General features: G+C 42.0%; 1 protein-coding gene and 1 non-coding gene across 3 annotated transcripts in view; one reads left to right on the plus strand and one right to left on the minus strand.

Annotated features, from left to right (window-relative positions):
- Lta4h (leukotriene A4 hydrolase) overlaps positions 1-12,763 on the minus strand; it is a 33,019-nt gene extending 20,256 nt beyond the window's left edge. Inside the window, exons 1-5 of one of the 2 annotated variants that reach the window (XM_042693185.1) lie at positions 12,522-12,762; positions 6,571-6,701; positions 4,623-4,743; positions 2,065-2,133; positions 866-970 (exon numbers count right to left, since the gene is read on the minus strand). In XM_042693185.1, the coding sequence (XP_042549119.1) occupies positions 866-970; positions 2,065-2,133; positions 4,623-4,743; positions 6,571-6,701; positions 12,522-12,680 (585 nt within the window). In that variant the 5' untranslated portion in view covers positions 12,681-12,762. Of the gene's footprint in view, positions 1-865; positions 971-2,064; positions 2,134-4,622; positions 4,744-6,570; positions 6,702-12,521 lie in introns of both variants that reach the window. The other variant, XM_042693186.1, reaches the window with a different exon arrangement.
- A 403-nt stretch (positions 12,764-13,166) lies between these two features.
- Trnad-guc lies at positions 13,167-13,238 on the plus strand. Its single transcript has one exon. It is a non-coding gene; the product is annotated as a tRNA-Asp (tRNA).
- Positions 13,239-27,146: the final 13,908 nt, after the last annotated feature.

A 27,146-nucleotide genomic window follows, 5' to 3' on the forward strand; every position in this document is an offset into this window, starting at 1 on the left:
CAAAAAACAAAAAAAAACAAATTTCCTTTTGAATTTCCTTTGATTACTTCCCTTTTGTACTTCTCAAATGGGTCTCAATTTAAAGAGGACAAATAGTTCAAAACTATGATGCAAAACATCTGCAACCCTCTAATTGCCTCTCATTCTACACAGCAGGAAAGCTTCTGCCACAGGAAAGGCATTACTGTAACCTAAAAGCTACACTCCGTATTTCTCCAAAAGTATCCTGTAAGAAAGCAACGTTGCTTTGTCTTTATGGGAGGTTTTCTCAACTTTTGAAGCATTTTCCAAATGCTAAATTCCTTAACATTTAAAATCACCAAGAAGTGGATGCCAAATTTATGACCGTTTGAAATCTGAGATGTCAAGATGGGAGCAAAATTGTCCATTATGAGATTATTAGTAAAACAAAGACAAAGTTTTACTCACCCACATATGGACACATGTGCATTCTGTTCATTAAAGGTCAAATATTCAAGTCGAATTACTGGCTACAAACGAATTTTAAAACAATGCTTTTCTGCCCTAAGTTATAAACACTAAATCACTCACTTGTCCACATGGCTACAGGGCTAATGAAGAAATGACCTAAAAGAATATGAAGCCTGCCCTGCTACTGACTAGAGTGAGAGAAATGGAATCTGGGGACTCTCTGTTTTGCCTATTCAACAACTTTCTTTCTTCAGTACTCTCAGTAAATGGAACACAAAGAAAATGAAACAAAGAAAACAAAAAAGAAGAGCTGTTTAAAACAAAACAAAACAAAACACCCCTGAAATACCAAGAGCTAGTGTGCTGTCTGGATGGGTACAGCTATTTGTAGCTTGCCATCAACTGAAACAAAATCTGGACACTATGACCTTACTTTTTGATTAAATTTGTATATTTTCCTGCTTGGATCTTCTGGGTCAGGTGCATCTCCATCTCGAATAGCACTCATAAGTGCCACCAGTTCTTTAGGGACAGACACCTAATCAAGAAGAAAAATCACTTCCAGTTATAAATAAAAAGGTCCATGCATCTTAAACTACAATGATAAAATAATCCCCTTAACTATTCTTGATCACCTATATAATAGAATATGAACACAAAACCTATCAGTAAAATTTGCCATAGATAAAGCTGGTTTCTTTTACAGTGAATATCAAGCAAGGTGCTGGTGGCTCATACCTGTAATCCTAGTCAGGAGGCTGAGATCTGAGGATCGAAGTTCAAAGCCAGCCCAAGCAGGAAAGTCTATGAGTCTCTTGTCTCCAATTAAAAACCAAAAAGCCGAAAGTGAAGCTGTGGCTCAAGGGGAGAACTCTAGCCCTGATCAAAAAAGCTCAGGCCCTGAGTTAAAGCGCCAGACACACACACACACACACACACACACACACACACACACACACACACACACACACACACACACACACACACACACACACACACACACACACACACACACACACACACACACACACACACACACACACACACACACACACACACACACACACACACACACACACACACACACACACACCAAGGCCAGTCCAGCAAAAAATGAGACACTACATCTCAACCAACAAAGAGCTGGGTGCAATGGTTCACACTTGGCAACCACAGCTACAGAGAAGCCTAATTCAGGGATAAAAGTGTGACCCTACCTCAGAAATAACCAAAATAAAAGGGCTGGAGGATGTGGATTAAGGGGGAAGGCACCTGCCTAGCAAGCTGAAAGCCAAGCATTCAAATCCTCAGTACCACCAATATAAAACAAAACCTGGACAAACAGTAACAACTGAAACAAAGCCAGAAAATGGCCTTAAGTTCTTGGTTTTAGATCTAGAATTCTGAAGTCCTTTTTAAAAATATAAATGGGTTTCATTTCCTTCTTTCATATTTATAATGTTAAAACTGCCTTTGAAGTGGATGTTTAATGTCCTCACTTTTTTAAAAACACATTTCAGGTAGAATTCCATGAAACTATTTCTAGTTCTAAAACTAAAACTATCATCTCTTCTTAACATGCCTGCCATATTTACTTATTATTCGATACAGTTAACAATCTGTGACATTTACCTCTGCACTGTAAGTTAATTTCACAGAAGGAGTGTCCTGGCAAGGAAGAATTGCTCGGCAGTGAATGGCCTGAGAGAGGGCACAAGAAAAAGAAATTGTGAGTCCCTTTCCTAAAAAATTGAGTCATGAAGAAATCATTAAGACATTCTTTCCAAAACTAAATACAGATTTCCTCTTATAATCTACAGTCACCCTTCACATTTCAGTGAAGCAGTAAGAAACTTGTTAGGCAATGTTGCTGCTCTGAACTCTGCCTAACAGTAGCACCCAGTAAGCACTAGGAACTAGAGTGAGCTCCAGGCTCTCAGAATCCCTGAGGAAGATGGGCAATGCACTGACATAAAGCTATGGACCACCGCGTACTCCATCCAACCTGGAGAGTCGCTAGGAACACCAGCTTTCTGAATGATCTAGAAAGACCTACAATGAAGAAACCTGTTTAATTCATCACACGTATTTTAGCATGAAACCTGTTTTTCTCTGGTGAGGTAAAATCTAATGTAATCTCAGTGTTCTCAGGAAAATAGCTTGAGAAATGTTCTTGTCGTGACATTTCAATCTTGCAGCAAAGCTTGAAAGTAAAAATGAGGATGGGAGGGAGGAAATAGACACTCTCATTATTCATTGTTTAAAAATTATTAATGTAAATTAGTTGCACAAAAGGGCTGCATTGTGCTATTTATCCCATGCATATAATGTATTGGGATCAAATTTTCCCTCTCTCCTTCCATCATATAATCATTCTTATAAGATGTGATATTAGTTCTATGTTCTCACATCAATTTGTCATAAACACAGATTCCACCAAAAAGAACAGCCACAATTTCATAAGCCAAACTATTTATAAATAAGTCATCCCTAAGAGACAACAAAGCCCAGCTTTGTTGAGACAGTCTACTGCACTAAAGCAGGTCTGACACTAACATCATCAGCACCAGTCTCTGTGAAAAATCCTAGCCTTCCTTAAAATTCTTAGACTTCAGCTCCTTTCTTCAGATCTAGAGGATTCCCCAAAGACATAGGCTCCCAGATATCTACTGGATGAAATAAGCAGGACAACAAGAACCATGTCGATCTCTCCAAATTAGGGTTCTCAGTTCATGACTCCTGTGTTCTTTATTGATCTATGTTGTAGGTAGGTGATTGGGCAGTGTCAAAGGCATTGTTACATGTATTTTATTGCAAAGACTGAGGCAAATAAATTTGTATAACCAACATATTCATCAAAAAGAATCCCGTCTGTTTACTTGCTGTCAACTGCAAAAATTATTTAGCTGAAATTTATTTCCCCATATTTCAATAACTGATACCAATAAAAAAATAGAATAATATACTTAAATTTTACATTCTTAGGACTCACAAATATTATATTCCCCGTTAACTTTAGCCTACAGATATTCCAGAGAAATACTGAGTGAAAATCAGCTACTGGTAGAGAACAATGTATATATTCTTGCCCAGAACATTTTACATCTTCCAGATTACTGAACTAAGTTTTCTTAGATTGAAAAGATATTCTAAGTGACCACACAAAGTAAATGTGTTTATAAACCATGCTTTATTATTTCTAATCTTTAACTTCCATTTAAACCTAACATGATAGTTATCACATAACAATATTTAAATGATTAAATATGCCTGGTAATATAGTCATTTTACTAAGTTGACAGAACTATATCTTTCTTTTTTCAGAAGAGTTTGACACTTACTATTCCTTATGAGAGGCTGTCTCTAATTGTATGGTTTTTTGTTATTGGTTTTGAAATGAAAACAGAAGTAATTTGAATAATACCATTTGGGTTTTTTTGTTTTTTCCTTCAGTCATAAGGCTTGAACTCAGGGCCTAGGCACCGTCCCTGAGCTCTTCTGCTCAAGGCAAGCGCTCTATCTATTACTTTAAGCCACAGAGCCACTTCTGGTTTTCTGGTGGTTAATTGGAGATAAGAGTCTCAATGACTTTCTTGCCCAGGCTGGCTTTGAACCAACAATCCTCAGATCTCAGCTTCCTGAGTAGCTAGGATTACAGGTATGAGCCACTGGCACCCAGAGAACAGTATCATTTTAAAGTATACTTAATGTATTAAATAATATCTCTACATAAGTAAGCGTGTAAGAGAAATCTGAAAAGCTTATACTCCAAACTCAATGAGCAATGCTGTCTGAGGAGGTTTAGGGATTTGATCTTTCACTTTCCTCTTTTTTTTTTTTAAACTGCAAATCAGTACATATTATTCCTGTTGTACTAAATTTTTCCTTGCACTTTATGGTCATTTACTGATCTTTACTCTATGGCAAGTTCTATGCTAGGTACCAGGGTGTCAATGAGAACCTAAATACTCCAATGAAGGTGTACGATTACCAAATTAAAGGGGACTTATTTTTGAATACAATATATGAATGTATTAAGAGCAAGAAGTATATGTGAAGTTTTATAGAATATAGTTTTATACCGCTTTATAGAATAAATGAAAATAGTATGTTACACAAGATTCACATGAGGGGAAGACCCCCCATAAAACCCCCATGTGATAGTGGTTTTCTTTATGCATCCCTCTTACCTGGCACTGACTAAAGAGATATGGGTGTTTCTTCCCAGAAGTCTGTTCAGGAGTAAGCCACTGAAGAGCAGATGATTTTGGGGATGTCTCAAAAGAAATTTCTATAACAACCTCTTGATTCCTATATGAAATGAACATATCAATAGAGTATAATTCCAGCTACCTAATATTCAATTCATAATACAAACACTGAATAATATAAGCAATACCATATGAGATCTCAGTACCAATTGAGTGAGCTCTAAGGAAGCATAGATCAACAGATTACTTCAATGTGCCTTTTGCTTTCCAATCCGCATGCTAGCCTGTGGGTCTTGTTCGCTCTATTGCTCTACTATGCTAGTGAAGAGCAACCAGTGTTCACTGTGATGTTGATTAACCTTTTTCTTTTTCTTTTTCCCCCATTTCTTTGGCGGTACTGGAGATTAAATCTAGGGCTTCATGCTTTCTGGATAAGTACTTAACCACTTGAACTATGCCCCCAGTCCATTTGATTTTATTGTTTTTAAGAGAGGAGCTTGTTAACTTTGTTTGGGCTAACCTCAAACTTGCAATCCTACAATTAGTCTTTTACGACAGGGGGAAGTGGAAGAAATAATTTTGGAACTTCTATTACCATGGTGGTGGGTGCCAGCGCGTGGGATAGCAGAGTGCTGACGTGCAAAATGTTCCTAACCAAGAGGAAACATATTTAGAAACCAAGAAGAAGTATTCAGAAATTTGTAGAGTTAATTTTATGTCTGTTATATCTAACAATAAGAAAACAATATATGCTTGTATTTAATCTCTTCTTATTAGCAATTCATACTTACGGTATTTTACAAAAGTATTTGTGTATGATGGACTGGCAAAAGCAAAAACTGGTCCTTACCCCAGTTACTCTCAAAAGTACTGAGAATAAGGAAGTGGCAAAAATTCTGAAGACTAGCAGCCTGGCTTGTGAGAAGCAAAGTACTGGGCGCCCCTATACCACAGTTTCTTCATGTGAAAAATGGGGATAATGGTGTTGAGTGTTTCTTCCCTCTCTCCCTCCCTCCCTTCCTTTTTTGAGACAGGCTCTTGTTATGGAGTCTGGGTTGCCCTAAACTTGTAGTATAGCCCACTCTGGCCTCAAAATAGCAATCCTCCTGCCTTCACCACCCAAATGCTGGCCTGTACCACCAGCACACCCCTCCTTTTCCTCAAAAGAGAAGAGAATTCGTGAAAACCCTGTCTACTTAAAAGTGGCATCAGAGCACCCTTATGCAGGCCTCTGCCCCTCTTCAGTGTATCAGGGGATATGATGATTTTGGCTGCAGAATCACAATTTTTCTTGAATAAATAACTATTTCTCTGAGAGTTCTTCATCTGAACCTGGTTACTATAAGGATTGAAGAATATATCTAACTACTTATCCCAACATTGGATCCAGTTAACACTCCTATGATTAGCACTATGATTATTATTCCATTAACAACAGCAGCTGGCCTCTGGGGCAAAGGAGAAGGTGCAGCTTGTAAACACGTCTCAGGTTCCTCCTGAAATACCTCCTTCATCATGGAAGATAGCAGTAAAATGATGAGTAACCAAAGAAGTCACAGTTACCCCAAGTTCTATTCTTTTTTTTTTTTTTCTTTTTTGCCTGTTATGGGGCTTGCACTCAGGGCCTGGGCACCATCTCTGAGCTTCTTTGGCTCAAGGCTAGTGCTCTACCACTTGAACCACAGTGCCACTTCAGGCTTTTTTCTGTTTATGCGATACTGAGGAATCAAACCCAGGGCTTCATGCATGCTAGGCAAGCACTCTACCACTGAGCCACATTCCCAGCCCCCAAGTTCCATTCTTAAATGTTTTCTTTAGTATCTTAAGTATATTTCACTTTTACTGTAAATCTAATCAGATCAGAGAACATGCCAATTACTACATTTCTCCATTATTCAAGTATAAAAGGGGAAGACAGCATTCATACTTGCTCAGCGCGATAGGAAGTGAGATTTCCATCGGTGATCCTTTGTAACTTTGTCTTTCTCCAAGGGTGTATTTGACTTCTTGCCCATTGATCACCACTTTTTCTATTGTAAGGTCTTTTGTATCTAAAACCTAAAATCAAATGAGTATATTAAATAATAAGAAAACAGTTCTATATACTGGAAAAAAATAGTATTAGGTATGGGTTAGCTACAAGGATTACAGAACTAGCTGGGTACAGAGAGAGATTACAGGAATGAAAGGAGTTAAAATGGTAGTCAAGGACTCGTGGCTTCCTAAAACATTTTGTGTTCTAAGATTTGAATATATACTGGGATAGTTATACAAGTATTAGACTCTAAGTAAAAGTCAATCTATATTAAAATGTCTTTCATTCTGTCTGCTAAACATGCTCTTCAGTTATAACTTAAAATCTGACTTGGGCTGGGAAGGTGGCTCAGTGGTAGAGTGCTTGCCTTGCATGCATGAGGCCCTGGGTTCGATTCCTCAGTACCACATAAGCAGAAAAAGCTGGAACTGGTGCTGTGGCTCAAGGGACAGAGCACCAGCCTTGAGCTGAAGAGCTGAGGGACAGTAGCCAGGCCCAGAGTTCAGGCCCCACAACCAACAAAAAAAAAAAAATTAAAATCTGACTCATCAATACATCTCACCATATATTTCTTCCTAGAATTTATATAATCCAACTCTGATAGTGTATTGTCATGTAAGTATACACACTTAGTATACTCTTAAGATATACTTTCCTCAAATTTTTATCGAAAAATTAAAACAAGCTTTGGCACTTGTGAAGCAAATAAGCAGAGTGGGTATTACCATCATTATGTATCTGGATAAAGTTGAACCTTGTAAGGCAGCTGGTACCGAATGGCCCAGGAGAGGAGATCATATGTACCTGCCATGGCCACTTAAGGATGACTGCTTTGGGCAGGAAGGAGTGGCATCCAATGTCTGAGTAGTTTAAACCCAATAATCCTCTTAAAATCGGACTCTTTCATTACCCCATCACTAATGTCTTATTCTAGAATATTCAGTTTTCCTATGCCACCCATTTCCAATCTAAACAACATTCATTCAGTGTTACTTAATGATTCTTCCCTGTTCTCTTTCCCTCTCTCTGTCTGTCTGTCTGTCTGTCTCTCTGTCTGTCTAGTGCTGGTACTGACTCAAATCAGGGCTTGGGACTCCTGCATGGCTTGGCTTTTTGCCTCAGGGCCAGTGCTCTTCCACTTCTAATCCAACACTGCTAGTTAACTGGAGCTGACTTCAAACCAAGATTTGCAGACCTAAACCTGAGTGGCTAGGATTATAGGCATGAGCCATGGACACCAAGCCTCTCTCCTTCCTTTTTGAAACCTTGAGGGCAGTATCTTCTATGGCTGCAACTTTTACTTCCTCATCATTACTTTTCCTTCCCTTTAATGTGACTTGTAGCTACTTTGCTATTCAAAATGCATTCTCCCAGGGTCTACAAGATAGCATAGCTCTGCTGTGCAATAACCTTGGACTTGTGAATTTGAACCTTGAACTTATCAACTTGAATTTGTGAGCTGTGCTACTTGGCTGAATCCCCTTTACACATAAATGGTTCTCCTATTTGTCTAATGCTTCTTCCTTCCTCATCTGTTCTCCAGTTGGTCCTTTGATTTTCTAACCATATTCTCCACTCCCTAGCTCATACCATGCCCTCATATTCAGCTAATATCAGTAAAGATATCTATTTCTCTCTCTTTTTCTCTTTCGTTCCCTCCCTGCTTTTCTCCCCATCTCCCCTTTCTTTCTTTTTGGTTTTCGGAGATAGGGTCTTACCTTGTGACCTGGGCTGGCTTCTAGCCTCAGCCTCTAGAATGTTGGGATAATAAGCACGGTCCAACTCTACTAGTGTATTTCTGAAATGGTATCCCTGCCCATAGTGGTTAGCTGGACATCTGTTCAACCTTTCCATGGGTTGTATAACCTCATAGTCAATAGGCTATAGAAAAACCAAAGTCACCATTATGACTCCTAAGTTCACTTCCTTTTTTGATTTCCAGATTCTGCTACTGGAATGCCTCAAAGTACCAAAGATTTGATTGAAACAATCAACCCACAAGTTGGTTTCACTTCCCAGCTCTAAGCCATTATGTTTGTTCTTCTACCATTACCCTGGGTTTAAAAGCCTGGACAGTTAGAATTCTGCTCTAGCTCATCTCCCTACCTCTATCATCTTCTTTTTCTCTCTCTCTCTGATCTGGCCTGGAACAGTATTAGGATTTAGAAAAAATACACACACACACACACACACACACACACACACACACACACACACACAGAGTATTAGGATTTAGAAAAAATACACACACACACACACACACACACACACACGTAATAACAGCCATTTCCTGGTCACTTCTCTTTTGTATTAGTAATCCATGGATGACAAGCTCACAAAAAGTCACAAGGGCAATCACTGAATTCTATTCTCATCTCTCTGGAGCCCACAATTTTTGTTTGGAAAAGAAATTTCATCCTATCTTAATTTTCTTTGTTGTTTCTTAATTTTTCTTTTCTTCTCTAAGAGCAGCAAAATTTGCTATGAGTATCCCTTGCTTCACACCTACTGGACAAGTATTTCTTTCAGGTTACTTTCTTCTGGGGTTACTTTCCTCAGCTATTACTCTAATTAGAACTGGCTTATCTTCCCACACGTACAAATTCTTTCATAATTGAACACTTATCTTGAATATCTAATTTGTTTTCAGAATATACTTTGAACATCTATGATTTTAACAACTCATTCTCATATAGACCTTAAAACCACAAAGACAAATTCATTAGGTCATTTCCTTGTAGAACATATTCTATTTTCTGTATTGTCTAAACTTCATACCTGTTCAGAATCAGAAGAGCCAATTATTGTAATGATGATTTTTTGTCACTCCAACTTCAAATCCATTTGTTACTAGTCCTCCACTCTCCCCAACACTTACTGTACTGAATTAGAATGACTGTTTTCTCCATTACACTAAGGATGCATAGACAGAAAATGTTAACTTACACTGGCATTCCAAGGCAAAAAGTTTAGCACAGTACCTGGAAAATACTAGATGTCAATTAATACAGGAAGCAAGTTCTGAATGAAAAGAAAATAGGAATGAAATTTTTAAGCTATATATCTCAAACTGTCCTCAGCCCTCATTTCCAAGAAATATAGTCCAAGATACGTACAGATGATTCTAAGAAACAGCCTTGCTTATGGTAGGAAGTTATTTTGGATATACTCTAGGATATCTCACAATATCTCCTTTGAACAACATTCTAAAAAAGGTTGTACTTCTATTCAGCCAGCTGCCTGGTCAGTTGCCATGGTCAGATGTCATCGAGTATATAATGGATTGATTCCCTTTTTGTGTACACTGCTAGAAAGTTCCATGTCAGCTCTGCAGCAAACTTCTTTATACTATCTTTATTCTCTCTTCCCCTAAATTCCTTAATTATCTTATTATACTGTATATGCAATTGTAAGCAATCTCAAAATCTTACTGGAACAAAGCAGGGTTTGAAAGAAAAAGTGCTTATTCCTGGGTACAATGTGTCTGTTAGTTCTACTCCTTATCTACAGTCAGCAGTGTTGGAAAAAAAAAAACTCACAGCATGCATGATGGAACTAAAACTAAAACCAAAAACCAAGAAACACACCTTGCTCTGACTTCTAGCTCAGCCATTTTACTATCTAGTCAATGCTAGGCACCTGCTGCTTCCCTGTGTCTCATCATGACCATGACCCTAAGACCATATGCCTTCTCTGAGCCACCAACAGAAAGAACAGCTAAGCCAAACCGGAATTTCAAGAAAAGGCACAAATGCTTTCAAGTTGTCATCAATTCTGAATATTAACCTTCAGTGTAAATACCAAAACTTGAAAAGGATTATAGAAAGCTAGGAATTATTCCTTTTAGAGGTTTCTTCAGGCTTCCCAGCTCCACAACTTGAAAAATGGGGTGGAAAACCTGATGTCTTCCCCCTACCCCACACCTCCCACTCCCCCAGGTCTTCTGCTGGTGGTGATGGGCATGATACCTTAGCACCAGGGAGCTAAGAGCACTATCATCAGTGTAATCCATACTACGTTTGCAGGGCACTGCTTTCTAATGCAATGGATCTATTAATTAAACTTCTGAATGTCTCTATTGGCCACGTGCTATATTAAGAATCTGGGATATAATAAGACATGAGACATCTTCAAGACTCTCTAGTAGAGGAAAGAAACTAAATTCAAATAAATATAAACAAGACTATGCTTTTGATGAGTCATAAATAAGCAAACAAGTATAAACATACAAATCACTCTCCTTGCATAAAAATTGACATAATTCCAGCTAACTTACTAAAAAGACATGCCAATCGAACATCCTAATTTAAAGGTCTTAGTTTTGTGAAGATCTGAAGAATGTTAAAACAATGGGTAAGATTCGGGTATTCTTTTCAAAATTTCAACCCCCTGACACTTCCTAACATGGTACAGAAGTTTTGTGTTTGTTGTTTTACTTTTACAAAACAGTGAACAGTGCAATGTCACATTATGCACTGATAAACTAGCAACATTTTTGTTTTAACAAAAAGAGAGAAGATTGCCTTGAAACAGAACCTGCTGGAGAACTTCAGCCCTGCTGGAGAAATCTGTCAAGGCAATAAAAGATAGTATCCTACTCCCAAGCCCAAAGTTCAAGCTACCAAGGAAGAACTGTCTTCTTGCTTACAATGCTTTTTTTTTTTTTTAAGTACATTTTTAATAACTGCAAATCAATACAAGAATAAGAGAGCTAAGTGCTTTATGAGTTCATATTAATAGGCTTAAAATAGATAGTATACAAATAGGAAAAAGACAGACAAAAACATCCAATTGTTACCTGCACTTGGGTAATTCTGCCCAGTTATTTGACCCCACTGATTTCCTTCCTCAATAACTGATCACAGTGCTTATTTAGCTGTGCTTCCATCCATACTACCTCAACACACGGTGAGACACACAGTATGCTTTCCTGTCCGGCCTGGGAGGCTGAACACAGTTGGTCTTTTCATGTCCATCTTATTTCTAAAGAACAGGTGTGACACGAGTCAGGTAAAATCACTGAATATAATTCCATGATTCTAAACAAACTGTATGCAAATGATCAGAAGTACTACTCGCTAGAAGCGCCATAATTACTTGCTCTTTGGAACTGTACAGTCATTCCTAGAAAGCTTGACTGTCCCACCAGTCCTTAAATTACAAGGAAGCGATAAGAAAGGGCAGAAAGAACCTTGAGAAATCACTACACCTAGACTTCAGAGAGCAGACACTGGAAACTTCAAAGCCGGGTTGAGAGAAAGGTCTGGGGCTTGCAAATGACCGCAGGGAAGATCTAGGGAGCCAGGCACAGGACTGGACCCACAGGTCCGTATCCCACAGACTTGTGGGTTGGAATAAGGGCTCCTGGGTGGGAAGAGAGCTATCAGGATCCACCGGATGTGGGATGAGGAAGGTGGGCTGGAAGAAGCGTGGGGCCTGAGGAGGGGGTGTTGGGAGTTGTAGCCCAGGAAATGGGGGGGGGGGGGGCAGATGGCGCTGCCTACTAGGATTGGGGGGGGGGTGAGGGACTTTTGCTAATTTGAAACCTGAGCCCTGCGTGAGGGATGGGGCGCTAGGACGTGCCCAGGCACTGGGGAGGGGGCTTCCGGGAGGGCCGGGTGGAAGGGACGCGGAGGCGCTAAGCGGGGTTGAAGAGGGGATGGAGAGAGGGGGATGGAGAGAGGGGGACGGGGGGTGGGGGGCAAGGAGAGATGAGTGGGGGCGGGAGCGGAGGTGCAAAGCCCGCGGAGCAGCGGCCCCGGGCGCGGGCCGGGAAGGGAGATGGGGTCACTGGAGGCCCAGGAGGGAAGGGGACACTGGACAGCCCCCCCCCCCCCCCGTACCAGGCTGCGCAGATTGTCCTCCCGAGACTGGACGGTGAGCGCCGCGGTCCCGGCCAGCACCCGACGAGCGAAGTCGACGCTGCAGCGGAGGTGCAGGTGCTTGGTCTGACAGACCGAGGCGGGAGAGGCCAGAGAACACGAATCCACGACCGCAGGCATGGCTCTGAGAGACCCGATGCACGGAGACACGAACCCCGGCACTCGGCGGCCCGACTCCCACTGCAGGACTGAGAGACAGAGAGAAGGGGCAAAGAGAAGCGGCCTCGCGATGCACGCCGGGAAGAGAAGTTTCTTAGAGCCGAGGAGCGCGAGCAGACGGGAGGACCGAACTACTAATCCCGTGATGCAGCGCGAGCGGGTGAGCGCAAGGACAGCTGGGAGTGTGAGTTGGAGAGCCCGGGGAGGGACACGGGGAGGGGGCCGCCGGGAGGGGAGTAGGGCTCGGTTAAAGAAGGGGTGGGATGAGGGAACGGTGCAAAGTGCTGCGGGGTGGGCAACACAGCATTTTCATTCTCATTCCATTTGATGGAGGAGAAAATTACCTGCTAACAAAAGAAGCCAAGCCTATTGGCCGCTGTCAATGCGGCAGGGGCGGGAGGGTGAAATAGGATAAAAGCTGTATCAGAAAGCTTCCCCGTGTGCAATTCCTCGTTAGTATAGTGGTGAGTATCCCCGCCTGTCACGCGGGAGACCGGGGTTCGATTCCCCGACGGGGAGGCATTGGATCTTTTTTCATTTTTCATTCCAAGAAGATTGTTGTTGACTTGGTAGCAAACAAGCTGCTTTCTGTCCGTTGTAAGTATCTTCTGCGAACATTTTCTAGCCCGGGAAATCCAAAACAGAGTCATTCAATCGTTCTTATTTGAGGAATTCTAGCAAAGAATGCTGTGATAGAGCTGTGCACTGACCCTGTGGCAATGTGGAGCTGGGATTTTAGCTCAGCTGTAAGATCCTCCAGGCAGAAGCTGGGAGAATTTAAGAATACCTTCTTTTCGGCGGAGCCTCATAGTAGGAACTGGGAAAATTGAGTGAGATAGGTTTCAAAGAACAAAATGTATGCATGGGCACAACGTTGAAGAATTGTTAACGCGGGGCAGTGGCAAGAATGGACAGGTGGATATTATCGAGAAAGCACGGTTTTTGTTCAGAGAATTAAAAAGATCAGGAAAAGAAAGAGAATTAGGGAAGTATTAAAATAGTACAGGGGGAGGAGTGGGAGAGAAGGAGGGGGAGAAACAGAGGGAGGGATCTTAGGAAGTGAATTCACAGATTGAGAGGAGCCTACCAAGACTCTTAGGGTTTTGTTTTTTGTTTTATGCCAGTCATAGCCTCAGAAGACTATATGGAGAAGACAGAAGGGAAGACGTTAAGTTCCATTTTGGACATACAGAGTTTGAGAAACTATGGAAGTCAAAACAAAGATGACCCTCAGTCACTTGGACTTTCCAATCTCTAGCTCTGGAAATATGCCAGGTAGATATGAAAATGTTCCATAATGTGGATTGACAGCGAGTAAGCATAAGCCAAGAAGAGTGATCCAAGAAGAGCCAAGAAAGTAAGTTGGAATTTGGAAAAACAGAGTTTAATGTATATACAAAGGGGTAGACGAAGCAAAAAGTACTAAATCAACTACAAAGAGCCAACCAACAATGTCAAATGCAGCCCAGCCATCAATCCAAGAAGTGAACATTCGCCTTTGGATTTGGTGGTAAGGTGGGGATGAGGAAATCCACAGGTTTGTGGACCTTTGCAGAGTTCTGTGGTTTGGTTGAAGTGAGAACCAGAGTAGCAGACTAAGCAGTGAAAGCAAGGAGAAGGAACATAAGTCACTCTTTCAAGACCCTTGGCCAATGTGAGAGGGGAAGATAAAGAAACAGAAGAAAGGCAGCATTGAGAAAGTGGTTTTTACATTTTGAGAGTGAGAGAAACTGTGACATTTTAAAAAATAGAGGTGAAAGAGTTTCTTAAGAAAAGGGAATTGAAGATTTGAGAAATGTGGGAGGGTTTATGGACTGAGCATGCTGATATAGAACAATTCTCTATCAAATGTGGTCTAACATGGGATGGAAGTGTGGCTCAAGTGTAGAGCACCAGTCATGATTTGTTTGAAACCTTGAGTTTAGCTCTGAGTATCTTTATACACTAAATGCTGTTCTAACAATTAAATGCAGCCCCAGCAACAGGAAAAGATGCTAGTTGTCTATATTCCCTGCCAAACCAAAAGAAAACAGAAACATTAAATACCTCACACGCGCATACGTTTTAATTTCATAGAGTCCATCCACCTGTGCTGCAGTCAACATTTGCAAACATTTCCAAGGTCACTAAATCTAAGGTGACAAATATGATATAGTCACGTCAATGTAATCAAATAGTACACAATCAGATTTTATTTCATACTTAGTACAGAGAAATGACAGATTGTTTTAATGAATTTCATTGTTATCATCAATGTACTGTTGATGATCAAGAACCCACAGGGTTTCAATGCCTTTTGTATTCAAGAAAAGATATTCCCCCCCTTAAGTAAAATGGACTCCTCAGTTGATTAATAGGTGTATCAAAAGATAATTACACAATAAGAATCATTTTCTAAGATACCACTCACCCCTCTGCTATACAACATACAAAGTTACCAATTCACACATAAATAGAATGTTTTTATATCCACTGACGATTGGAAATGGTTTAAACAACTAGAATTTCCACTGAATTTTTAAAAATAAGTATGATAGGAGAGTCTATCTACTAAAGGGACTTTTTATGAGGATGAAAGAAATCATCTATGTGAAGCTTCATGAAAGGTCATATTACAATACCATAGAAACAGAAAGTATTGTAGCCTCATCATTCCTGAGAAAGTTGCTTGATCTGACATCATCTCTGGATAATTGAGATACCTGTGTCTCACAGGGTTGTTGAATTATACCATGAGGTGAAGTACTTAGCACTTCTCTTGACACAGAATAAGCTGTTAGCTAGTATTAGTATTACTGCTGGCTTTTATTTTTTTTCTATTTTGACCATTTTAGTGGTTTCCCTCCCCCCCACCCCCCACCACCATACACACCTTTTCTTTATTAGCAAGAGCAAAGGAAAGAAGAAACAATCAATGTTTATTCACCAGAGCAGGTCACACCAAATTAGGCTCACATTAGACCCACAACAACATTAACCAGGACTGTATGTTTTTAAATGCACTTTACAGAAACTTTTCTTAAAAGGGGTATAAGACCTTCACCTTGTTTTACCCTCTTGCTTTGAATCCTCAGTGTAATTTGCAAGTATTATAGCTATTAAGTGCATTCTATTGTTCTGTGCTGCCTAGAGGAGAGTGGTGGAAAGCCTTGCCTTACCTAATAGATAATTTACATTCTTAATTCCCAGAAGCAGCAATGACCTAAAACAGCATGGTGTTAGGATCAAAGCTAAGGCCCTAGGTACACTATATGTGAAGTCTATTCTTTGGGAAGGGTCAGGAATGACATAGTGGGAACTATGGCATTTGAAGCAGGACTTGAAAAGTCAGCAGATTTTCATAGGAAAAATGGGAGAACTGAGCATGGGGAATGAGGAATGGGGAATGAACACAGCTGGAATCAAGTCATGGGGCCAGCACAGCAGAGATGGGTTTGGGAAAGAACACTTCTACTAGTTAATCCAAAGCCCTTACACATGGTTCACGGATACACCTTTCTTATTTCACCATTCGGCTTTCTACTGCATGTGCTTTCTGCCTCATCTCACAGAACTGCCTAACATGCTTTGGACCAAGTTATTTAAGTCACTCACTCAGCTTTCATATTCCATATAATGAACACCACCCATGCAGTATAAATCCCTCAACCTATTTCTACATATTGGTCAACAGGAATGTTTATTGTCCCACTGTAACAGAAACACGGGAGACTTTTGGTGCCCATGAAGCCCTTTAGGACCTCCTTCTTGCTTCATCCTTCTCCCCTTCTGCCTGCTCCTTCAGGCTGTCCCAGCTCATGGGTAAGCTTCCTCCTTTAGGTACTCTCTTAGCTCTCCAGGAATGCTGTGATCCTCTTCCCTGCCCCTAAATTTGGCCTGGAAATGCCCATTCTGGCAACTTCAGATGGTAATGAGAGGATATGTGGTGTAGGCATGGAAATGAACAGAACAGGTAGGAGGGCACATGAGTGGAAAGCCCTATTTGCTTTGAGAAGGCTGCAAGAAGATGTTGAGGATCTTAAAAAGATACTCAGGATGGGGCCTGTTGCTGTTAAACAGAAACTCTTGCCCCACAGCTTCTCTGAAATAAAAGTGTTTACTGAGCAGTTACAGATGTTAGCAAGGCCAAGGCAAGTTGCCTAACTTCCAGTAGCAGAGCTAAGCAGCAGTAGGAAATGCCTATTATAGAAGCCAAGAGAATTTTTATAATGAAGGTTGGGGAGGAAACTGAGTTTGATATGGGAGGGAAGTCCACAGGCTGCGATGTTGCTTCTGGACTGGCTTTGGTTAAACATCTGGGAAAATACCATGCCCAAAGCAATCAGTGGTACCTGAAGCTCAGAGCCAGGGACTTCAAGTTGAGGTTATAGCTACAGGCAGGAGTATGGAACCGTTTTTTATGACACAATAGGTGTGGTAATTTCCCTTATCTTTTCCTGGCCCCCTCCAGCCTTTGTAATAAAATGTAGGGCATTTCAAAGTTGGTTTTATGGTAAAGGTGATGGACAGAAGGGTTACAGTTACATAAGTAAGGTCAGGAGTACATTTCTTTTTGAACAGTGTTACCCCCCTCTTCGTTTTCTTCCACTTCCACCTGATGCCCCTCCCTCCAAGTTGTAAAGTTCACTTCCAACATAGTGTCTAGTGAGTATCACTGTTGCATTGGTTCACCTTTGTCCCCCTGTTCCTGTGATTCCCCCTTCCCTTGCCCAAAGCTGACAAACTTACATACAAGATGAAGGGCACAGAAATCAAACACAATGATAACAGGGAATGAACCAAAGGAATCAAAAGAAACTTAGAAACGAACGCAAAAGTTTTTCATATATTGCCCTTTAGAAAGGTTTCTTTCTGGGAGCATAGACAAGCTCAGGGGAAGGGTATGGAGGGGGAAATTTGGATGAGAAGAAAGAAACTAAGATTTCAAGTTGAGCTCTCCTAGTGTCCTTTTTTGTGGTTTCTGTTGCTTTACGCGTTTTGAGAGTTGTTCTAATACTTGCCAAGGAAAACAGAGCAGTAGGAACCATTCCGAGGTGAAGGATGGTGGTGTCGCTCACTCATTGGTCGCACAGGTAAACCTTGACTCTTTTGGCTTGCAAGAGATGAGTTCAGACAAGACTAGAAGCATAATGCAAACAATGTGTACGGCAGGGGAGCAGTGGGCCTTGGTAGCTCTCCAGAGCCCCAGGCTTTGTTTGACTGGGCTTTTATTCAGATCAGAGTTAAGTCTTTTGAGAGAGTTCTGATGGTCAGTTGACAGGTATAGCTTATGTACCACATGTGCGTCTGCAAGGGCCCATCACAGGGAATGGCTAGTCTCCAACTGAGCTGCTAGGCACCATGGAGCCAAGAGGTCACTGCAGAGTCGTCTCTTACTCCTCATACTGGTACACTAACTGGGGTTCTACTTGCCTGCCAGGACATGGCACCAGTTCATCTGGCCCCAGGAATTTTATCAGCATCCTTATTTAAATGGTCATTTGATGAAACATTTGCTAACCCCAGGTGTTTCCTTTTTTTTGGGGGGGGGGTCCGGTCGTGAGGCCTGAACTCTGGGCCTGGGCGCTGTCCCTCAGCTCTTCAGCTCAAGGCTAGCGCTCTACCACTTGAGCCACAGCGCCACATCTGGCTTTTTTCTTATGTGGTGCTGAGGAATCGAACCCAGGGCCTCGAGCATGCAAGGCAAGTGCTCTACCACTGAGCCTCCTTCCCAGCCCCCCAGGTGTTTCTTGAAGATCAGTAAAAGTACTTCTTGTGGGCAGATCTACGTATTGGCAAGGTAACTATGCCCATTGCCCTGGCAACCAGGGACCTAATATTTGCTTCCTGCCTCAGGAGTCAACAGATATATTGGTAAGATGTGGCCAAATATAGCTTGATTTATGAGGCACAGCTGCTAGGACTTCTGGGAAAATTAGATACAGAGTAGAAAAGAAAGAGAGGAGTCACAGATGATGCAGACCTTTAGGCCTGAGAAACAAAGAGAATGTAGTTTGATTAACCAAGATAGGAGCCAGATGTTGTAGAAAAAGGGAAGTAGGGTGGAAAAAAAGTAAGTCGGGAGTTCCATCTTGTATATAGCAAGTTTGTGGCATCTCTTCACCTGTGAGGGGAGATACTAAGTCAGCAGTTAGATACATGAGTATTGCTAACTGAAGGGAGCTGAAGACACCATAGCCACATTCAAAAGCTTGCAGCGCCCGGTGTGTGGATCAAAGGAGGGTGTGCTTTCCTAGCATGTGGGGTGCATCATGACTTCCATTTGCAAGGTTAAACTGGGAAGGACAAAGAGGACCAAATGCACAGGTATCTCCCGTACTTCTCAAAGACACAGAAGTGTGATTTCCCCACATGCTCTCAGGCAAACCATTTGGGAATGGCCCACAAAGGGAGGGCCTCAGTTCTTGCTACCTGGTAACCCCACTCTATTGGACAATTTAACCCCAAATCCCAATGGATTTAATGTACACAGCCCTTATCCAACTGCCTGCCTCACTGAAGCCTAATTCTACTTTGCTAATACATCACTGTGTGCTATCTTCTTACCCTTCATGGTCCTTTTGCTGCACCAGAGGAGTGTCCCAGTCTTAAGACATTTCACCCAAAGAACTGAAAGACATTTGGAAACATTTTTTGTTTTTTTTGGGGGGGGTCCGGTCGTGGGGCCTGAACTCTGGGCCTGGGCACTGTCCCTCAGCTCTTCAGCTCAAGGCTAGTGCTCTACCACTTGAGCCACAGCGCCACTTCCAGCTTTTTTCTTTTTTGCTTATGTGGTGCTGAGGAATCGATCCCAGGGCCTCAAGCATGCAAGGAAAGTGCTCTACCACTGAGCCACCTTCCCAGCCCTTGGAAACATTTTTTGGTTGTTTCTTTTTTTTCTTCTTCATAAAGAAGGAAACAAAGTCTTCAGTGGAGAATGAGCTAAAGCACTGGAAATTCCAGGGGAGAAGAGAAGATATGAAGTAGCGATCAAGGAGAAAAGGAGGCTGAGTGGATTATTTGGGTGGACAGGTACCTCTAAAAGTCCAGTGAAGGGTCTTGGCTATAGATTTAACGAGCCAAGCCACCATGATTGGATGAACTTTGTCTAGTCAGGTATGGTTGCCTGAGCATAGTTTGGCCCCATGGAGTGTGCAAATTGGGGAAGAAGAAAACACTGGAGTTATGAGAGACAGTGAAGAAATAGAGTCAAAAGGTAGCTAGAGTCAGGATTAATGATCTGGAGAGATAAGGGAGTCCAAGTGTGAAAAATGCTCAGTTAAATGACTGTTACTGTTTCCCGTAAAAGAGGAAAATATATTAAAGTTTCAGATATACCTACATAAAATATTTCTGGAAGGACTCTCAAGAGCCCTTGTGTTAGGGATGCTGGCACATGCTTATAATCCCAGATACATGGTGTAAGAAAAGAAAAGACAGAATCAACAGTCTAACAGGCGTTTATTTTATTTTGTTTAGTTTTTGTCTGTCATGGGGCTTGAACTCTGGGCCTGGGCGCTGTCCCTCATCTCTTCAGCTCAGGGTGAGCGCTCTACCACTTGAGCCACAGCACCACTTCCTCTAACAGGTTTTACTCAGGCTGAAAACCTGGGAAGGGCTACCAAGTCTCTCTCAGCCTGGCTGAAGAAGATATGGTGCACCCCCCTTCCCCAAAAACTTGGGGTCTTTTTTATTAGCTAGAAAAAGTGAAGTCAGATGGACATGGGGTGAGATGGGGGTTGGGTGGAGGGGCGATCTTGTCTTGAGTAGAGGGTTTCAGGGTTTCAACAGCTTCTGTGTCCACCATGGGCACTGGATGTGGCCTTCCAAGACCACTGGGTGCATTTGTCCAGGGGGAAGGGGAGGGGAGATGGCTTAGCTGGGTGGGTAGCCAGCATGGTTCTAAGTTAAGGCTGCAGGGGGTGGGAAGAGAGGTGAGTTGTTTCTGTTTAAGTTGTTTTCCATTACAGGGGAGGTAAAGTTAGGAGGACTGTGGCCTGGGCTAGTCCTGGGCCAAAGGTCTAGACCCTGTCTTAAAACGAACTGAAGAATGTACACTTATACAACCACTTTGGAAAGCAGTCTGGAGGGTCCTCAGAAAGCTAAAGATGGACGTCCCTTAAGACCCAGTCATACCACTTCTAGGCATCTACCCTGAACAACAGGAACCAATATACAAGGACACGTGCACCTCCATGTTTATTGCAGCACCATTCACAATAGCTAGGATATGGAAACAACCCAGATGCCCCACCACAGATGAATGGATCCAAAAATTGTGTTATCTATACATAATGGAATATTATGCAGCCATTAGAAATGACAAAATAATGGCATTTGCAGGGAAATGGATGGAGCTAGAAGAAATCATGTTGAGCGAGGTAAGCCAAGAACAAAGAGACAAATGGTACATGGTCTCCCTGATAAGTGGATGTTAAATCCAAAATGTTAGGTATACGACAAAATTAACAGTACTTAAGAAACAAAGAACTTCCACTCATATGGTCGAACCACTACTAAGTATCCCCATGCTGCTGATCACATGTATGGTGTATATGTGTACACCGATATATGTTATAGACCATGATAGACAATTTGCTCCAGGAAAGTTAGAATGTGTTTGTGACTTTAAATGAGCATCATCTGGTCGAATCACTACTAAATAACCACATGCTGCTGGTCACATGTGTGGTATATATGTGTACACCGGAGGAAAACCAGGAAGACGACACAGAACTAGAGGGAATCAGGGAAAAACATATAACAGCAGGACCCATTAGCTGCACAGGACATTGACCAAAATGAACTAAGCAACTTAATGGCAGTGATGGGAGGGAACAAATGGGAAAGAGAAACTGCTGATGCTATGGAAAACAAAAGAAATGTACATATCACCCAATGTGGAAGAAATAACTGTATCGCAAAGCTCAAAGAACTCATAAATGTTATAGACCATGATAGACAAATTGCTCCAGGAAAGTTAGAATGTGTTTGTGACTTTAACTGAGCATCACTATCCCACAATACTGTGAAATTTGAGAAATTATGTAATCACTTAATCACAATTTTAAAAAAAGGAATGGGAGTGTGGCTCAAATGGTAGACCACTCAGCACAAGGTCCTAAATTCAAACCCCAGTGCTACAAAACAAAGAAAAAAGAAAAAAAAAAAAAAAAACCACAGGAAACTCACAGGATCATTTGCTTGTGGGATAGAGAAGTAGAATAGCTCAAGAAGTCAAATTTTGATGTAAGTGAATATAGGTTCTTGTTCAAAACATTTATTTTTAAAAGTTATTTATGTGACATGAAAAAAAAAATTAAAGGTCACCCAAACCCAGAAACACAAAGCTCAAAGGCAAACACAACAGGTCTGTCTGTGCTTTCCTGTTTATGTTAGGCTTTCCCCAGTGGGTGGAGGGTGGAGGTTTCAGCCAGCTCTGCAGCCTCCACTTCAGGTGGCTCCTCAAACTCTACACCAGGGGGCTGAACTCAAGTCGCCGAAGCCTTCTCTGCTCTTCCTTAATTAAGCCCGCAGGCCTCTGTGCTCCACCCTCCCTCCCAGCCTCTGCCAGGCCAGCCTCCTCCTCCTCAGGCCTCCCTCCCTTCAATGTGGCTGCAGCCTTCTAGAATCTGCCCCTATGGAGACAGGAATGGGGGATCCTTTACTTCCCCCATGGGTAAGGAAGTGGAAGAAGTTATTTCAGCCACCATTTTTGTGTTTCATTTAAAAATAGTCAAGGCAGCCCTGAGCCAGTGCTCTGTTTGTCCATTTCTGCTTGTGCTGCCTCTTGCAAGAATTATATATATATATATATTTGAACAAAGAGAATTATATATATATATGTGTATATATGTATATATAAAAAATATATTTTTTTGGCCAGTCCTGGGGCTTGAACTCAGGGCCAGGGTACTGTTCCTGAACTTCTTTTGCTCAAGGCTAGTACTCTCCCACTTGAGCCACAGCGCCACTTCTGGCTTTCTCTGTTTATGTGGAACTGAGTGTTTCATGCATGCTAGGCAAGCACTGTGCCAGTAAGCCATATTCCCAGTCCCAGAATTCTGTATTTATTTGTTTGTTTGTTTTTTCTTTTTTTATTTTATAAAAGTCGAGTAAGAACAGCACCATGCACGTGGTATTCAGGTAAGGGGTAGGTTTATTCAGTAGACCTGCTGGGACCAGGCAAGGTTGGCACTCCACATGGCTGGGAAACAGAGAGAGCTGGGAAAGGGAGAGAAAAGAGCTAGAAAAGAGCAGAGAGAGAGAGAGCTAGAAAAGAGAAGGGAGCTGGGAAAGAGAAGAGAAGGAAAGAGCTGAGAAAGAGCTAGAAAAGAGCAGAGAGAATTCTGTATTTATATTCACACCTCCCGTCTGTGCTTTATGTCAAGACAAAGGCATTGGCCACTATGGGGGTGGGGGTCAAAAGTGAAAAATGCAGAAGACTAAGTTCTGCCAATTTTGCAAAACAGCATATGTGCGTGACCTCCATGCCCCCACCCAGGTCCCATTCCACTGTCCCATCCCACAGTCAATACCAAGCAAGATCTGGAGAATCTCTCCAGCCACCTGGGTCTTTGTCCCCACAGATCTGCCTTTTGTTTCTCTCTGCTTGTGCCCACGGAGAGAGTGACTGGAACACAATAGATCGTCAGGCTGTTCTGGGTTGGAGTTGGAGACACTGGTCACTTGACCTTTATTTCCCCATATAGTTTCCTGGAGGATCAGCAACATCAGAACCTTCTAGAAGCCTCACAGGAAATACAGACCACAGAAAGCTAGAATCTGCATTTTAATAAGATCTCTAGATTGTGTGTGTGTGTGTGTGTGTGTGTGTGTGTGTGTGTGTGTGTGTGTGTGTGATTTAACACTCCTGATAGATTCAAAGGATACTGTTAGGATTGGAGAAAATTCAGCACAAAAGTTAGGCATTTCAGGATTCCCTCTTTTGGGGTCCACTTTTCTGAATTCCACCCCTCATATCAGTACCCCATAAATACACTAATGTTATCCCAACAAAGCAGTCCCCCTACAAGAAGAAGCATTCTTAATCCCAGCTATAGCTTCCTTGTGAGTTTGTTGGATAGATGAGTGTTCAAACTTGCAAAAGGATAGATGAAGAGATTTCCTTTTATCCAATGCCTGGTGGCTCGGTGTTGACACTGGCAGAGACAGCCACTCTTGAGCCCTTTCCTGCCTTCTTCAACCACCAGGCAATCTTTTTTTTGTAGCACCCAATGCCTTGGCTACCCTCTTACTAATGGTAAATACCTCAAGACATTTTCACTGACGCACATTATTTGACCTACTCTATTTCCTGTTGTAACAAAATACCGGATGCTGGATAATTCTAAAGAAGGAAACTTTAGGCAAGGTGCTGGCTCACACATGTAATCCTAACAACTCAGGAGGCTGAGCTCTGGAGGGTAGGCAGTTCAAGGCCAATCAGGCAGAAAAGTCTGCAAGACTCCACCTCCAAAATAGGCTGCAGGCATGTGGCTTAAGTGATAGAATGCCAGCTGAGCAAGCTTGAGGTGATGAATTCAAACCCCGGTACCATAGTTTATTTTACAAGAGACTAGGAAATTCAAGAGCATGATGCCAGCCTGATGTAAGAGAGCCCTTTTATTGTACCAAGCATAGCATGCCAAGACAGGCCAAGACAGATCAAACATACCAACCGAGGTCTCTCTTCCTCTTCTTAGGAAGCCATTCACAAATACCTTCTTGGAAGATCCACCTTCTCTTCCTCTTCTTAGGAAGCCATTCACGAATACCTTCTTGGAAGATCCACCTTCAAGACTTCATTTAATCCTGGTTAACTCCCACAGACTCCACTCCCAAATACCATTAACATATGAATTGAAGGATTACATTTCCAACACATAAACTTTTGAGGGATCCCCTCAAACTATGAAAGGCACATATAATCAGTGTATGTAGCTCTCTGAACTTTCTTTTTTTTTTTTTTTTGTTGGTCATGGGGCTTGAACTCTGGGCCTGAACGCTGTCCCTCAGTTCTTCAGCTCAGGGCTAGTGCTCTACCACTTGAACTACAGCACCACTTCCGGTTTTCTGGTAGTTTATTGGAGATAAGAGTTTCACGGACTTTCCTGCTCAGGCTGGCTTTGAGCCATGATCCTCAGATCTCAGCCTCCTGAGTAGCTAGGATTATAGGCGCGAGCCACCGGCGCCCGGCTTTCTCTGAACTTTCAATTGAGCACATCAGCTTAGAAAAATATATTACCATCACTGCTCACTGTGCTCCAAGTTCTCTTCCAGTCTCTGTAAGTCCCATCCTTAGGCCTGTGGATTTGCATATTACCTTAACCTGTTTTGCTGTTTATATTTTTCTCTTTATGGAGATGGAAACATGACATGTATTGTCACAATGGCACAAAGGCTCCTTTGCTTTAATATTATGTTTTGTTCATTGTGTTTTGGACACTATGTTGAGGAGTTCTTCCATACTGCTGTGTGTAACTCTAGGCTGTGCATTTTCACTACTATATAGTATTCCATGGGTAGATATGCCACAATTTCTTTATCCATTTGCTAGGGTGAAAGTTAGGGTGATTTCTGGTTCTGAATTAATATGAATGGTAGTTCTGTGGACATTTTAGTCAGGGTCTGTTGGTGAAGGCATTGTAGCCAGATTTTGCTGTGCTGCTTTGAAATCTGGACAGCAGAACCCATGTGTAAGGCCCCATTCCCATGGCTGCCCACACACAAAGTCCTTCATTGTAGCAACTTGGCTCTGTACGTGTGGTTTTCCTACATATCAGCCAGCCTCCCATTTTGTATAGTGAGAAGGGTTGACCTGGGCTGGGAGGGAAGCTGTTTTTCAAGTTCTAAGAAAAAATAATTAAAAAGCCTTTGCAGGCTGTAAGCTGTTCTGTATCTAACTCTTCCTGGATGTTCCTTTGTGATTTTCTTTCTTTTCTGGCTGTGCTGATCACAAGCTCAGCTATGTTGTATGGGGTTTTGTTTCTGCTCAGTGAGTGATTCACACTTGTTCATGGTTTTCCTATTAAATAGCCAGTGATATTTCATCATAGCAGAAACATATACCTTTTGTTCCAAGGGCCTAAAGCCGGATTTGACTACGGTTTGACACATGTCTGCAGGATTTTTATTTTCAGTAGTCATTTCTCTGTCTCATGTGCATTGGCTTGAAACCCAATTTCTACTGTTTAACCCAGAGCAGGCTCTTTCTACTTGCTCATGAGTTATGTTTCTGTGAAGCCCAAAGAGCTTCCTCCTCATTGCTCTTTTCCTACACAGTTCCATGTTGGAAGAGCTACTACTCAGTAATTTCTTCCCAAAGTCCCCTCTGACCTGGGACAGAGTTGAGAAAATCTAGGAGACACTCAGTCGGCCTACTCTTCTCTGTCTCCTAGTGGTATCTCTGATCTCTCTGTCTCTCTGTCTCTGTCTCTCTCTCTCTGTCTCTCTGTCTCTCTCTCTCTCTGTCTCTCTCAGATTGACAGATGGTAACTGTCCATAGTTATGAGATACAAAGTGGTACTGTGAGTTTTTACTAGAAGATAGAATGACCAAAGCAAGTCATTCATCACCTCCATCAATTAATGTTTTCTGTGTCAAAAATATTTGTGATCTCCTTTCTCAGTGACAGAAATGTAATAGAAGGAGGAGGAAGAAGAGGAAGAGAAGGGGGAGGAAAAGTGGGGAAGAAGAGAGAAGATGAAGGGGGCACAGGTAGGGGAGAGAAGGGGGAAGAGAAAAGAGGGAAGAAAGAAGGTAGGACAGGGAAGGGAAGGAAGGAGATGACCAAACGTATTTCCCATCTAACAGGCGCTTTGTAACTGTTTTGAGCCATGGACTTTCATCTACCTCCGGCGGTGGCCTCACCTTCCTTCCTAGCTTTCTAGCTGCTTTCCCTCAGCCTCCAGAGCAGTTTCTCCTCGGCCAGACACCAGGCCCCACTCAGGTCATGGTCCTGGGACATTCTTGTACCACTTTCTCTTACCTCTGTTCCTTGATCTATTCTCCAGAAGCATTTTTCCAGTGTATTTCCTTTCCTTTGGCCCTTAACCACACACACACACACACACACACACACACACACACACACACACACACGTCGTCAACACTTATTACATAGATTAGTATACTTGCTGAAGCTCAGTTGTTAACCTCCAATTAATACTCACAGAGCTTTCAGGCTGTGAACATTTTTGAGTTGTCCAAGGCACACAGTTTCAGCTGACGTCGAACAAGCAGACTCTGCCTTTTGTTTTCATGTCTTTTTTTGTATCTTTGGCTTTTTGTTGGTGATTTCATGTCTGAAATTCCCCAGCTAAGGGTGGAGGTGCTAGTGAGTGCCACTGAGATGCAAGAAGGCTGTGGCATGCTTTGGGGAGCTCATCTGTGTGTGAGATGAGCGGGGTTCAGGCATGAGCTAGGATGTCCATCTGTGAGTTCAAC

The sequence above is a fragment of the Dipodomys spectabilis genome, unplaced genomic scaffold, assembly GCF_019054845.1.
Source record: "Dipodomys spectabilis isolate Male_0828 unplaced genomic scaffold, ASM1905484v1 ptg000163l, whole genome shotgun sequence".
In the NCBI taxonomy this organism is placed as follows: Eukaryota; Metazoa; Chordata; class Mammalia; order Rodentia; family Heteromyidae; genus Dipodomys; species Dipodomys spectabilis.